The sequence below is a fragment of the Alosa pseudoharengus genome, unplaced genomic scaffold (genome assembly GCF_046254945.1).
Source record: "Alosa pseudoharengus isolate Yale_2024_CS ecotype anadromous, Long Island Sound unplaced genomic scaffold, YU_APseudo_1.1 YU_APseudo_1.1_scf_9, whole genome shotgun sequence".
In the NCBI taxonomy this organism is placed as follows: Eukaryota; Metazoa; Chordata; class Actinopteri; order Clupeiformes; family Clupeidae; genus Alosa; species Alosa pseudoharengus.
Window position 1 is genome coordinate 7,861,590 of NW_027468881.1, and position 15,745 is coordinate 7,877,334.

Genomic DNA, 15,745 nt, shown 5'->3' on the forward strand with positions numbered 1-15,745 from the left:
TGTGACATGCTTTTAGTCATCTGTTTGCATTCATAACCCTTAAATAATTCTGTGGACTGTTCACCACACTCACACACACACACACACACACACACACACACACACATACACACACACACACACACACTCCATGAGGACCGTAAACTATGAGTGCAAATGTTCAATATTGTAGGCGCGTCCTATTCTCTGCAGTCTGTGCTCTGTTTTATCATTAATTCAAAGTGGGGGCAATATTTATTTAATGGTCATCGTTTTATTCTGTCTGCACTGAAAAGCCTCCTCGATGATTATCATTTTCAGACCGCATTAATACTTCAACAGGGCTTTCTGCAAAAAGAACAAGAACTTGCCAAATTAAACTTACATACACATTGGATGCAGTCAGTCTTGCAAAATTCCAACAGATATTGAAAACAAGAAAACAAAAAATGAAATGGAATCACCAAACAGCATATTAACATGGCATTGTTGACTTTGTGCTTTTTAAGAGCTTGAGCAGTCACCAACAATTCAGACAGGATTGATTCAAATGGATTGAACCCTTAATCAAACCAAGCATAGTTATTTCTCTCGCCCAAAAAACGATGAATTATGCATGAGGCGCAAGAGATAAAACATAAACAGCATTGAGAATGCAAGCCAAACAAATCAGACATCTACTCACAAAGATGGACGCAATTAAAATAATTATACGACACCTCACCGTCTGAAAACTGAACATTTTTGAGGGGATTGGGTGGGGTGGGGGTGGGGGGTGGGGGTGAGGTTACTTACGCAATGCTTGCCATGAGGACAAACTTCTGGGGACATTTACACATTTCCAAGGAGTAAGAAAACTAATTTAAACTCTATCATTCTTGGACTGCATATACATTTTTGGAGTGAGAGCTGGTATAAAGGTATTACACACTAAAATTAGCGGTTGATTCCACATTCCCGGGAGAATTTGTCCAATATTGCCGGCACTATACAAGATTACACGACTTCAAACCGTTTCTTAAAATAGTCACACACAATCACAGACCCACACGCACAACACACACACATAAAGAGAACGAGAAAGAAAGAAAGAGAGAGAGAGAGAGGCATAATTGGAATATTGCTCCATACTTCAAAGACAGTGCTAATGGAAAAGGAAATCCTGAAGAACACTGACAACTTGCTTCGTTTTTAAGCCATAATTGAGAGACAATTACAGTACCTTTTACCACCAGAGTCCCCGCGCTGCTTGCCATGCCATATTGGTTCCTGGCCACACACGTGTAGAGCCCAGCGTCCAATTTGGTGACATTTGATATCCGCAGACTTCCATTATCCAATACAGAGACTCTGGAAAATAAAATGAAATTATTGCCTGCCCTTGCTGAAATTGCTTGGCTTCTGTATAGCCTAATTTGACAGGAACACAATCTACTGGTCTGAGGAACATAACATAGAGATGGGGAAAGAGAGAGCGCTATCAATTTATGGCTAGGATATGCATCTCACGTCTAGCTGCTATGATACACACACAAAGCACACGCTAATGCACATGTTGTTTGGACATAACAATGTTCATTTTTAAATATCAACTTTTGAGTATTTAGGAGGCCATCAAGACACCAGAACAAACTGCACAATAAACATCAATCTGCAAACTAAAGGACAACAAATTAGTCTGACAAGGCAATTTGATCTACAGTACCTTGTACGGATTCTCACAGACAGAAAGTGTCTAAATATGTGTGCAACACTTCACTTTCTAATTTGCGGCCTTAGCTAAATAGTACCAGGCAGTTGATTGTTCACTTTTCAGGCCTGAAGCAAACTTCCCACATTTATAACCTAATTAAGATAATGAAGGTCTACTGTTTGGTTGTCAAAGGAAGGAGATAATGTAAGGTGCGTTCCCTTGGAGGGCTTCTCATTCAACCCCTGACTGTTTAGATTTTTAATTCAGGACTAATTTAAATGGAAAGAGAAAAATGTCAGAAATCTTGTGACACAAGATAACAAGACCCTCATGGCTATTAGCAAAGAGAGAGAGAATTTATCTTGAACAAAGGAAATCACTCCCGGAAATTCAGAGGGATTTCACACAATTTCAAAAAGGAGGGGAAAATAACAGCATGTCTAGACAGATCTGCCCAGAGTATAAATTGAAGGGGACTGTTTGGCTCTAAATTAGTGTTATATCCTTCTTTCTCCCTTTCTACCAAGACATTGTCTTCTGAGCTCTGAAGATGTTTTTTTATTTCCTCTGGGCTAGTATTCGGTGAGAGCCATTATAATTTCATGCAGTGGTTGAAGGTCATGTATCTCCAAACAACAAGAAGACAGACTGACAGGGAGAAAGAATGCGTAGAATACATGTTTTTTTAAGTGACTTTCTGACAGTGAGAAAAATTATACAGGAAAAACTCAGAGCCATAGAATAGAGAATGAATTGTTACAACTCTGGTTCTCCATTGAGAGAGGAGACTGATAGAGCTTGTACAAAATAGGGGTTGAAAGAACATTCATTTCATGCCTGTTCATTATTTCTTTCTGTTTCTTGTTTTCTTTCTTCCATTCTTTGTCCTTTTGACTCTGTCTTTTTCACAAGAATTATACAAATAAGATGTACAGTGATATGCCATGTCAAATCAGCGAGTTCTATTGCAGGAGGATTAAAACCTCCACTGTAGACGGTTCTGCCCATGCCTACCTGAGAACATGTTCTACTCCTCAACTACTCCTCTGTCTCGTTGCCCTTAATGCATTTATCTGGTGAGGCAGCACAAGTATCAGAAATAAGGCCTTATTTTACTGCGCCAAATAAAGAAACTCATGTTCCTTTGACCAAGCATGTTAAAACCTTTTAGGTTACAAAGACAGAGAAACCACTTGACCACATTCTTCTTCGTTAATAACTAGGAGGCCACCACTGAAAAAAATAATCCAGACATGGATAAAGCGGAGAGAGCAATCCTAGCAGCAGGACTGGACCGTAAACAGACGCACAACCTGTCTCGCAGCAAATCCACAGGCAGCTGGGGTGTTAGCACAGAGGCCATCCCGCCTCCATATTAAAACACACCGACTGCCTCAACTCCGCAGCCTCCACCTCCCCAGAGTGCTAACTATCAATATTGTTGTCACCAAAATGTGTGGGGTTAATAAAAGGAATAGCCTCAGGGGTAAACATTTGCCAGTCAATAGGTGAAGGATTGCAAGCGGCAAAAAACACACGTCTCGCCCCTGACATTCATGTCAACTCAGATTGCTTTCTTTCTTTTTTTCTTCTTCTTTTGGTCTGTCTCTCTGTGTGGTGTTGACTTAACCATCATCTCTGAGCTCTGTTTGCTGCTTAATGCATTTCACTCACACAAAAATGCATTATGTCACATTTATAGTTGTGTCCAAAGTAGGCTGACAGGCTGTTAAACTGGCAAATCCACAAAAACAATTACTTTAAATGCCATTTTTAAAACCCAATAAAAAGTTCTGGGAAATTTCTGATATTTCATTATCCACTTATTTTGGCTTGGAGGCCAAAGCTTTTACAGACTCTTCCTCATGCAGACATGCACTGTGGAAGTGAATTAATTCTGTGGCAATATGAGATATTATTATCAGTGCGGAGGATGTATGATTAAGGAGCAACTCCAGAGACCTGAACACAGGATTAGTTACATTTCCGCCGTCACATTAATGGTGAGGGTGCCCCCAGTGCAGCTTGGGTAGGATTTGTGGGGATAGAATCCAAGAAGCTTCTATTTTTGAAAGGGGCCTGCCGTGTATCCAAAGGAGGCCAAACCCAAATCGACTTTCACGATTCACGTGATTTAGTCAAATATAGTTATTACATTGGCATTTCAGATGTGATTTCAGAAAATCACATATAGCTGTAAAATTCTGTGAACTGAGAAACTATGGTCTGAGACTGTGACAATGATACATACACTTTCAAAATAATTCAGCACATTATGGATGACAAGGTCATACCATGGCATACAATGCAGACCCACACAGTGGCATATATGTTCATCAGGGTATACAGATGTTCAATCCTTGCACACATTGCTTGAATTTTCCCTTTGGGGATCAATAAAGTATCTATCTATCTATCTATCTATCTATCTATCTATCTATTGCTTTGAAATTAGGTGCTAGCTGAAACACAACTGAAGTCTCCTGACCCTCTACAGTCACAAACCGATGCCATTCAGGTTAGCCTGAGCGCCTTCCAGCTGGTTATCAGGACATCAGTGCCACAAACAGATGCCTTTGGTCTTGCAGTATTAACTCAATAACTTTGCTTGAGGCAAAGTCAGGATTCGATAGCGCATCCCAAGCTGATTTACTGCCAGGGATAAGATGGATTACCGTGTGACACCGCAAAAAAGCCGCTAATGCAATTAATGCAATTAATCTCCGATCAGACGAGTCACACAACCTCCACCTAATAATCGGCGAGCCTGGCTGGCTGGCAGCGCTCTCAGCGTGAGGGCCCTGAGGGAGTCTGTCACAGCACGGTGTTGGGGCTGTCTCACTTCTGTATGATTAAGCTGGGACACAGACAAATGGCTAAAGTACAATTACTAATGTGTGTGTGTCTGTGTGTGTGTGTGTGTGTGTGTGTGTGTGTGTGTGTGTGTGTGTGTGTTATGAGTTTTGTATTAAAGGTGTAGTCTTTGATTATAATCATTCCATAATTCTGAATTTTCATCAAATTCAGACAAATTTCTTCACATGATATAGCTCTCAGTTCAGTGTGTGTGTATGTGTTGGTTAAACAAACAAACAAACAAACAAAACACTGGCGTTCATGCAAAGTTCTGGTTCTGTAAATGGGATACAAAGTGGCTTGGAGCCATTAACTACTCCAGCCAATCAATAGCAAGCGGAGCTTGTGCTCTAGCGTTTGATTGGCGATACACAAAAGACAAGGGTGTTTTTGATTGGCTGTTGAGCTCAACCTCTCATCTGGATCACGGACTACACCTTTGACAGGTTTGAAACGAGGAGGCGCTGAGTTTGGTACACGCTCAAACCTCTCCGTAGAAACACCTGGCTGAGTTTGAGATGAGTGATTACAGTAAGTCGTACAAGGGAAAGAAATTGTATGGCGAGAACAAATTTATCCCAATTTAATCATGACAGGCAGCGCGCAATCAGGCTGCTTTTTTATCTTGAACAAAGCCGTGTAGGAAGAGAAAGCACTGACAAACACCTGTGTTTTGCATCTTTGAGAGAGAGAGAGAGAGAGAGAGAGAGAGAGAGAGAGAGATGAGAACTTAAAGGGTGAATGGTGAACTCTTTCCCTGGATGTGGGGTATACAACCATTCATTTTCTATTTTCTTCCCTACTGACCTCTTCTTGCTTTCTTGTGTCCCCGAGAGGAAGAGGTATCATGCTGTCTCAATGAGATAAGATCGTCCACAACCTCAATGGATTAAAACGTGTTGGTGTGTGTGTGTGTGTGTGTGTGTGTGTGTGTGTGTGTGTGTGTGTGTGTGTGTGCGCACGCACATGTGTGGGAGGCACAGAGAAAGAGAGAGAGAGAGAGAGAGAGATGGAGAGAGAGAGAGAGAGAGAGAGAGAGAGAGAGAGAGAGTGTGTGTGTGTGTGTGTGTTTACCTAGCCTCTACCCTGAGTGATTGTTACTAATGATTTCCTCCAACCTCAGGATGGCTCAAGGCCTTTGCCACAGCTCAGAGTCCAACCAATCTCTCAAAGGAGCCACTTGAGGAGTCCTGGCCATTCTCTCTCAAATCAATATGCCTCTGGGATAAAACTCTAAAGAACTTAACTACTCCATCACAGCCCAGGGCTCTCTCTCAAAGGAAGGTGCAAAGGGTCAGCTGATTATTGTGTCTTTCAGAGTGAAATAAATAAAAAAAACAATCCATTCAAATTAATGTGCATTATGTGACATATAAGTGAAATCAATAAAGGCATTAATAATGCTGGAGTATTATTGCCATTATTCATTTGTATATGAAACCAATAAAGCCATTAATAATGCTGGAGTATTATTGCCATTATTGATATTGTATACATTAAATTAGATTATATTGGTTTATCAAATACCAATTGCAGATAATCACCATTTTTTTTTAATGACTACATTATTATTACATGACTTCCTGACAATAGATTGATGAATGAGGTGATATTGTCACTATTACAAAAGACCCTTTTCTGCTTGTGCAAAATTGTTCAGTCTCTTTTTGAGAGAGAGAGAGAGAGAGAGAGAGAGAGAGAGAGAGAGAGAGAGAGAGAGAGAGAAAGAAAGAGAGAGGGAGAGGTGTGGTTGAGTGTTTGGGCATGTAAGTGTGTGACTATGTGTGTTTAAGTGACAAACAGAAGTTTGTGTGGGTGTATGTATGGCATGTGCTCATATGAGTGTACGTGAGTGTCTAACTGTGAGAGTGACAGGTAGGAGTGTGTGTAAGTGTGTGTGTGTGTGTGTGTGTGTGTGTGTGTGTGTGTGTGTGTGTGTGTGTGTGTGTGTGTGTGTGTGTGTGTGTGTGTGTGTGTGTGTGTGTGTGCTTATGGTCAGCGCTGCTATGCGCCGAGGTACCCTACCTGTGGCTCTCTCGCAGGGCCTCTTTGCCCCTCCTCCAGGAGATCATCCCCCGGGGGGACATCCTGGGCCGGCACTCGATCAGCACGTCGCCCCCCTGCCTGGCCAGAGTCTGGCTCCGCACCGCGCTCGACGAGAAATCCGGCGCCACAGCTGCACGGGGGAGAGACACCCACCAGGGTTTAGACTCAGCAAAAAAAAAAGGGGAGGCAGAGAAAGAGAGAGAGAGAGAGGAGAAAATAAAATGAAAAGAAAAAGAGAGGGGAAATTGCACAGAAGGAAGGCCCTGCCAAAACTGCTCATCAAATCACACTCAGGAACTGTTTTGATCATCAACATCAATCAAGGATTTTTCACACCACATGACAGTACAAGCCTACGTGCAGACTAGCACTGCAGGTGTGAGAGTATGCAGCAGACAGCCTTTAATAAGATACATTTTTGTGTGTGTGTGTGTGTGTGTGTGTGTGTGTGTGTGTGTGTTTGTGTGTGTGTGAGTGTGTGTGTGTTTGTGTGTGTGTGTGTGTGTGTGTGTGTGTGTGTGTGTGTGTGTGTGTGTGTGTGTGTGTGTGTGTGTGTGTGTGTCTCTGTGTGTGTGTGTGTGTTTGTGTGTGTGTGTGTGTGTGTGAGAGTGTGTGTGTGTTTGTGTGTGTTTGTGTGCGTGTGTTTGCGTGTGTGTGTGTGTGTGTGTGCGCGTGTGTGTGTGTGTGTGTGTGTTGTTGGAGAATGCCTTTAGTTAGAGTTAGAGTAGGTCTAACTGTGTGAGTGATAATAGAAGTGATATGACTGCCTCACAGTGCTGCATGTACTATCCGAAACAAAAACGTCTCCACTTAACTCCTCTCCATCCCCTTCTCCTGCAACTCCTTTAGAAAGGCAAGTCTTACATGTGCCTGTGTTTGTGCGTGTGTGTGTGTGTGTGTCTGTGTGTCTGTGTGTGTGTGTGTGTGTGTGTGTGTGTGTGTGTGTGTGTGTCTCTCTGTGTGTGTGTGTGTGTGTGTGTGTGTGTGTGTGTGTGTGTGTGTGAGCAAGTCCAAAGGAGTGGTCCCTGGGACCAAAACGAAAAAAAATCATATGGAACGGAAAACCTCTATGACCATGCTGCACTGGCACTGCGGTGGCAATAAAAAGACATTCAGTTGTGTGTGTGAGAGTGTGTGTCTGTGTGTGTGTGTGTGTGTGTGTGTGGGTATGTATATATGTGGGCGTGTGAGAGTGTGCGTCTGAAACCTGGAGGATGCCTTTCATAAGACATTCACATAAGGGGCCTACTGGGTTTTTCTTTTAACTGTCTCTCCTGTGGTCAAATTAAGATGTCTGCTGAAAAATGTGAGACAAGCAGTGAGAGAGAGAGGAGGACTAGTGAGAGAGGAGGAATGGAGAGAGGAGGAGTAGAGGGGAGAGAGAGGAAAGGAGAGAGAGAAGGAGTGGATAAAGAAGAGGAAAAGAAAGAGAGGAGTGGAGAGAGAAGAGGAAAGGAGAGAGGTGTGGAAAGATGATGAAAAGAGAGAGAGAAGGAAGGAGTGGAGAGAGAAGAGGAAAAAGAGAGAGGAGGAGGAGTGGAGAGAGAGGAGGAAAGGAAAGAGGAGTGGAAAGATGATGAAAAGAGAGAGAGAAGGAAGGAGTGGAGAGAGAAGAGGAAAAAGAGAGAGACAGGAGGAGTGGAGAGAGAAGAGGAAAAAGAGAGAGGAGGAGGAGTGGAGAGAGAGGAGGAAAAAGAGAGAGAAGGAAGGAGTGGAGAGAGAAGAGGAAAAAGAGAGAGGAGGAGGAGTGGAGAGAGAGGAGGAAAGGAAAGAGGAGTGGAAAGATGATGAAAAGAGAGAGAGAAGGAAGGAGTGGAGAGAGAAGAGGAAAAAGAGAGAGACAGGAGGAGTGGAGAGAGCATGAGACAAGACGTGTCTCTCCCCACAGTGTTCTGCAGTCTTTCATGGCTGTGCTGCGGTGGCGCCACCCAGGCCACTCTGCTTCACTCACTATGCAAACCCAGCAGGCAGCCCAGGCAGCAACTTCAAGACACGCTGGAGTTGAGCACATACAATAGCAGTGTGTGTGTGTGTGTGTGTGTGTGTGTGTGTGTGTGTGTGTGTGTGTGTGTTTGTGTGTGTTTGTGTGTGTGTGTGTGTGTGTGTGTGTGTGTGTGTGTGTGTGTGTGTGTGTGTGTGTGTGTGTGTGTGTGTGTGTGTGTGTGTGTGTGTGGCGGTGGTGGTGGTGGGGGCATGATGCCACGCTCTTATTAATTTCTGTTACCCTCTGCAAAAACAAGGATGAAATGCCATCTCCCTTAATCTCGGCAGTGACAATAGGTCTGACAATTAAAGTCGGTGACAGCCGCTCTGTCTCTCTCAGGAGGGAAAAGTGCTAAAACTCCAGAGAAAAAAAATACAGCTCTGGAAAGAATGTTTTCTTCTTCCGTAAATGAGTTACGACACAAGTGTACATAAAGTAATTACACAGTCAAAACAACTCGTGGCACCTCAACAACAGCATATCATTAAAATTATATGTAGGGACACGCAGAGCCTATTAGAGGAACAGTGTTGCTTTCCCCCCAAACTTTGCCCAAGAGGGTAGGGAGGGGCAGGGAGAGGTCCCCACCAGTACAAGGAGGACAAATCACAGAGACTATCTCCCATTTGGTCTTGATTGAATGACTCCTTGTCCATGGCTATATCCCTAACACAGGCAGTGTTGAGTATAATCAAACAGTAGAAAGTCTCAGGGAAGAAAAAAAGCCATCTTACCGATGACCCTGAGCTCGGCATTGGTGAATACCCGGCCATGCCGGTTCTCTGCCACACACTGGTACATCCCAGCATCCGTCAGGGTCAAGGACGAGATGGTCAGGGCTCCGTTGACAACCTGCAGTTTGTTCTGGACAGAAAGGACAGAGAGACACACATAAAAGGCGGGTATGAACCACCGTTGTGTAAAATGTCCTGCTATTATGGAAGATGACTGCATCTTAAAACTCTATAGAAAATCTCAGATGCAATTGTCAGAGCCTCTGCAAAGATAATCAAAACATATGGATTTACTGTAGCTGTAAGAACACTATAAGGGTAAGGTATGAAGTAAGATTTGAAAAAAAAGGAACACTTAAGGAAAGAGTCACGTTGTTTCCTGAAGAGCTGAAGAGTGGCTACAAAGCATGCATAGTCCTAACTCACACTAGCATAAAATCCCTCAAGAGCCCTGTGCATAAAGGTGCTCCCATAAGTGGATTTGAAAAATAGCATTCATGTAGTCATGGCCAATCTTGTTGACTCAGAGGGAAACAATATTGTGATTAATAAACAGACAAATTAACAGACAAACACACAGACACACACACACACACACACACACACACACACACACACACACACACAGAGAGAGAGAGAGAGAGACACACAAACATAAACACACACACACACTATGCTTTTAGCAGTAGTTTTTGGAGGCTTAATGACATTACTGTCATAATAAGGTACTACGTCATTAAGATGACATCCAACTGCTCCCCTTGCTTTGATGTAGAGGAGCTGAGTGTTTGATGTCTTTAGAGTCAGGTCCTTTGGAGGAGCATTTTGAAAGAAACTGTCGTGTCTTCTCATCTGACAGGGATTAAGCCTCTGGTGATGACACATGAAGAGCCCATACTGAGCATGAATACCTGTGTGTCACGCAGGAGAACCCTTCTTCAGCCGACCTGCTGATTCCACCTCCCACTGAGCAGAACGGGGGGGTTATGGCAGTAGCATTGACAGCCTAGTACACTTCAGAGGGACGGGTGAGAGCTGACAGGTGATTACGTGGTCTATGTAAGCTTGTCTTTGTTCGGGGCAGGGACAAGGCCTTGTCTATTTATGGAGTGTGTCACATGTCAATCTTTTCATGATAGATTGCTTCAGATGATTTCATAATTATGACAATGTATTGACATGTAATATGCAGCAACTGTAGAATGTCATCATTTTTGTTAGTCTTTATGACAGTTCTCTGACAGAAAATTATATCATAAAAGCTGTGTTAAAATTGACTGATAATGGTCTTATGACAATGTTATATCACTGGACAAAAAATAGTACGGGGATTAAAGCCATAACATGGTATATGTAATGACATGTGTATATGACATGCTTATATCCATCTTATGACAGAGGGTTGAGTTGTGTGTGTGCTGCACTGCAGTGAATTGTGGGTTGGCGGCTGGAGGACTCCGTGGGGATACTCAAAGATCCCCTGCTGGCAGAGGAGACAAATGGCAGCATAGATCAGCTTTATGGCTGTCATTAATTAGGCCTGACGTTCCCCTAAAATCAGCACTTTCTCACGTCGACCACAGAGGCCCTTGTTCACGCACCTTATGCTGAATCGCTATTACTGGCGAGGCGAGCGCCCATCGCAGGGGCTTCAACAGAAGCTGGCAGCTGTTCCGCACACACGCCTATATGTTACATGTGGGAGCACTTAAAAAACAGGAGGGCAAAAAAACTTGACAACAGACATCATTAATCCATCTCGGTGACAGTCTGGCCTAGACAGCAGAATCGCTCCTAGGTCTCAGCGCAGTGTGATGAGAATGATATTGTTGAGGTGGCTGTCGGTGAGGCGGCAGGTATTTCTGACACGGGGTCAGATTAAGAGAAGAATAAAGGGAGGCTTTTCTTTAATGGAAAATAACAAATCACTCCACCTTTCTCATTCCTCCTACTCCTCCTTGTCCTTTTTTTAACATGCTTGACCTTTGGCGCGGAAAATAGATTAAATTCTTTCTGGCAGGAAACGGTGACATTTTCAGAATGGTAACACTATAGCTCATTAATATACTACACCTTTTCCTTTGTCAGTTATATCCAAATACTTCAGCCCAGATAACTAGCTAACAGTAAGAAAATGAGAATTGCTCGAAAGACATCACTTGTTTGTTCTATTAAGTAAAATCTACATGGGAAAGTACATAAAAAAACAAACAAAAAAAAAAAAACACACATTGACATTGGAACACATTGTCATTTACAGTAGAATGTCTGCTGTGATATCATTCAATACCACTGAGCATTTCTCAAACCACTGAACACGTGGAGAAGTGTGATACAGTGCATCTGCCCTGAGGTGAGAACAACCTGCAGTGGAGTCAACCCAGACAGCCAGCCATGTTTAATCAATAAATAAAGCAGCGTGGCATCCACCATCTCCACTCTTTTGAGACTTCACAGGAGGAATTGTTGTGAGTATTTGTACTAGTACATGTGCTATGAGACACTATAAGTGTTAATGGCACCACATTAATAAATTAAGTCGGACTGCATTAAACTGAACAGAGCAGAAGAAAGCTAGCAGTCCATGGACGCCATGGGCCGTGGTCTCAGAGCTGCTCTCTGCCTGACCCTGTTACTGTCCAGTGACCTGCACCGGCAGCATTCACTAACTGCCTCCAAACCAGGCTTAGAATGTCATCTACAAACATAAACATCTATAAACCAGTACATAAATGGCGAAGACTGTGTAAAATCACTAAATGTAGGTCAACTTAACATTTTGGAGCACAGTGCTACTGCGCTCAATCTACTGAATAACCAAAAAAATATGCTCTTCATTCCCAGCAGTGTCTAACATCAAAGATGATTCCATATATGCATGATTGCCATATTCATCACTGACAGACACGTTTTTATTTTTTCCCTGATATGCCTGCAGTCACAACCCGCCTCCATGACGACTTTGACTTCCACCTTTAAAGCATGCAGGTCTTGAATATCCTCCCAATTACAGCACAGAAGGGACCATTACCATGCAGGAAAGTTGCTCTTTCAACTGCTGGATTAGTGGTAATACTAGGAGCAAAAAGGGAGCTTTGCAGGGAGATTACTGCAAGGATTTCTGTTTTAAGAACGGCATCAAATCGCCTCGCCTGGCTTCTGTCTGTTAAACTGTAATAGAATGAAAGGCTTCGGTCTACTGCCACAACCAGTCGGACTGACTGTCCATGGTACAGTATGTGTGTCAATTCTTACCATGAACCCACATTGTGGCATTACAATGTCTGTGCTGCTGTTGATATTGCTGTTGTTTTTTGTTGTTATTAGTAGTAGTTGTAGTTGTAGTAGTAGCTGTAGTTCTCCCTACCGAGGCACTTCAAGGACTGGTTATTTAAATATGAACAATTAGAGCAAGCGTTGAACAACTAATTTACTGATCTATAGGAAAGTGTGCTCTGCATTTAGTTATTAAAAGCATTCATATCTGTTGTACATGTTACAACATAATACAACTTAAATCATACAAGTTAAAAGAGCATAACTAAACTATAAAAAGTGTGAAACACTCCAAAGTCCAAAAACATTACTCAAGTTAATATAATCCCCTCAGTTGAAGTCTCTTGTGTCACAGAAAACAAGAAATCCTTTTGACACTCACAGAAACTTATACAATACAGGGTTGACGTGTGAAGCTCTTAAGAAAGGTGTTAACAACACAAGGTCAGGGTTCCATTCCCCACTCGGAACACATACAGTAGAACTACCTGTCTCACCTGTATGTCTGAGTTGCTTGGAATAAAAACAGCTCAGACAGAGAGGTTTGGATAAAAGTAACTGGATAAAAGGCACAGCTTTGGATAAAAACCAACTGCTACATGAATAACTATTAATGTGGATTGCAAGAAACATTAACTGAGTCACAGGCCTTCCAATCCCCTCAAGGAGTACCTAGTGCTAATGAATCAGCATTGGGCCAAATAGGCATCTAGAAGAACTAAATCCAACCTCCGTGCCCTCTCTCATGACATCTGCGTTCCTCTAGAGGCTGGATGGATGAGAATAAATGGATAAACATGCAAAGTAAAGGAGGATTAAAGGGGAATTCTGGTGATTTTTCACATAGATCTCAGTTTCTCAAAGTCACTGAGTACTTTCGGTACAAAAAACCCTGAAAACAATGGGTTTTACCTAGCTCGAGTTGCTACAGCCAACAGTTAAAGCAGCCAGGCAGCTACAGCGCTACACTCTGTGGGCATGAACATGGGGGCTCATGAGCATGCCCCCAGAGTGTAGCACTGTAGCTGCCTGGATACAGTTGCCTGTTGGCTGCAGCAACTCCAGCTATGTAAAACCAATTGTTTGACAGTTCTCGGTGATCTTGGGAAACGGAGATCTATGTGAAAAATCGCCGGAATTCCCCTTTATATAGACGGGCCCACCACTGCTACAGCTGCTGCTGCTCCACCACACTCCTGATATGTGACTATAGGTCTTCATCGTGGACTGTCAGTAAAGTTACAACATTACCCATCCATATGCACCCATCCCTGTTGTGTGTACCAAATACTATGAACTCAGTACCATTCAGAAAAGGCATCTAGAAGAACCCCTGTGACTCTTACTCCAGTAAGGATAGGCGTTAATGAAGATGAACATGTAACTTTGGGAATGTAAGGATCATGCTATATCAATCACTGAACCACTTATTGAACTGAACCAGTTACTGAGAAAAGTAAAGTCTACTGTATCAGTACGGGTCAGAAAGACACCAAAAAAGAAAACTGTTTCCAACAAGATTACTGATCTCCCACACTCACTGTGCACTCTTGCTCTATCTACTACTATATCTCTTGAATAAACCCTCTGATCTGTACATAAGCCATCATCCTATTGCTATAAAGTATGTCTACTACACTGTAGCTTGAATGTTACAGTACTCATCATTAGTAAGTGGCTTTGGATGAAAGTGTCAGCTTTACGAATACATGTGAAGGTAAATGTCGATCTATTTCTCCTACCTCCATGGGTTCCAGTGGTTCCCCGTTCTTTAGCCACCTATAGGAGGGTTTGGGCTTGGCGCTGGCTTTGCACTCCCACACTACCGACTCGTCGATCGGCCTCTGCAGGTCCTGAGGCTTCTCCGTCAGCTGAGGCGGCGCTAAAAGTGCACAATACAACAACAGATTAAAAGAAAAAGCAAAACAATACAAAACAAAACAGAAATAAACCCACAAAATGACATCCTCACCTTCACGCTAGGCCCCTGCCTAGTGAAGAGGCGCAAATCGATAAATTGTTTTGATAAATCAGTGAGGCAACCAACCATTGAATGAGCCTATTAATGAATAAACCAAGCCATTAATCAATCGGCCCCTCATTAGAATCTTCAAGAGCGGCGGTTACATTGTATGCATTATTCAATAGGGATTTGCCTTTACAGTTAAATGAGGAACAATGCTTTATCCCCTCATGGAACATACATTTTCCTTTTCAACCATATATGTCCAGTTGGCTTCCCTACACCATTAACAGCTGTCTGTTCACTCCACATCATGCACAGCTAAAACACTGATGTTACATCGGATTTGTCTTGATGTCATCTTGTCATCTTGATGTATGCAACTGTGCTTCAATAGCAGTGATACTGGACATAGGTTAGGGATACTTCATTCTGTTTTTTTTATTATTATTATCATTTAAGGTTGATAGACAGGGCTGCTCACAGGGCAATTGATTTAAGTTAGGCTGAGTAAGATAGTATCGGACTGGAATCTCTGTAACTGATCTTATGATTGTCACAATCTTCTGTATCAGGACTAGTGCAGCTGAAGAGAACACCTGATGTCATCTGCCAGTAATGGATAGCACAGTCTACCCCTCCGTTTGAAAAACAATAGTGGCATAGCAATTCAGACTTCAACTGTAGCATTTTACATACATCAGGCTATGGTTTATGTCTTTACATATTAATGATGAATGCCCTTAAGACTTTATATGGGTCAACGTACAAAATCCATTTGAAATAAAATGATAACATGAATAGCTCATGATGGAGGATGTTTCATCATAACATTAGGATTCACAAATTATCAGATGGGACAAGTCGCCCTGGTAAAACAGAACGGCTGCGGACCCAAATTTGAAGGGCGATAAAGAGCAGAAGTGAAAGAAAAGCATCCATATAGTTTTAGTGCCAGCTGGCTGCAGTCTGATAAACAACCCATCCCTCGTATTGATTCTTTTATTCCACCACGCTGCTGATGGATGTCCCACAAGCCCCAGTCTGTGGGAAACTACAGATTTTTATCACCGGGCGCAGGGCCAGATTAAAAGAAAACAGACTACAAACCGCTGGGGGCAAACAAGTCGCTCATAATCACGTATGGCTTGTCACAAAACAGACAGACTAAGGCTGTCAGCAGGAATGTGTCCTTTATGCAGCTACGCCTTGCA

General features: G+C 42.7%; 1 protein-coding gene across 2 annotated transcripts in view; it reads right to left on the reverse strand.

Moving 5' to 3' along the window:
* cntn3a.1 (contactin 3a, tandem duplicate 1) overlaps window positions 1-15,745 on the reverse strand; it is a 67,716-nt gene that overhangs the window by 13,956 nt on the left and 38,015 nt on the right. For both annotated transcript variants that reach the window (XM_076275988.1, XM_076275986.1), the window contains exons 8-11: window positions 14,311-14,450; window positions 9,293-9,422; window positions 6,554-6,704; window positions 1,202-1,329 (exon numbers count right to left, since the gene is read on the reverse strand). In XM_076275988.1, coding sequence (XP_076132103.1) covers window positions 1,202-1,329; window positions 6,554-6,704; window positions 9,293-9,422; window positions 14,311-14,450 — 549 coding nt within the window. The remainder of the gene's footprint in view (window positions 1-1,201; window positions 1,330-6,553; window positions 6,705-9,292; window positions 9,423-14,310; window positions 14,451-15,745) is intronic.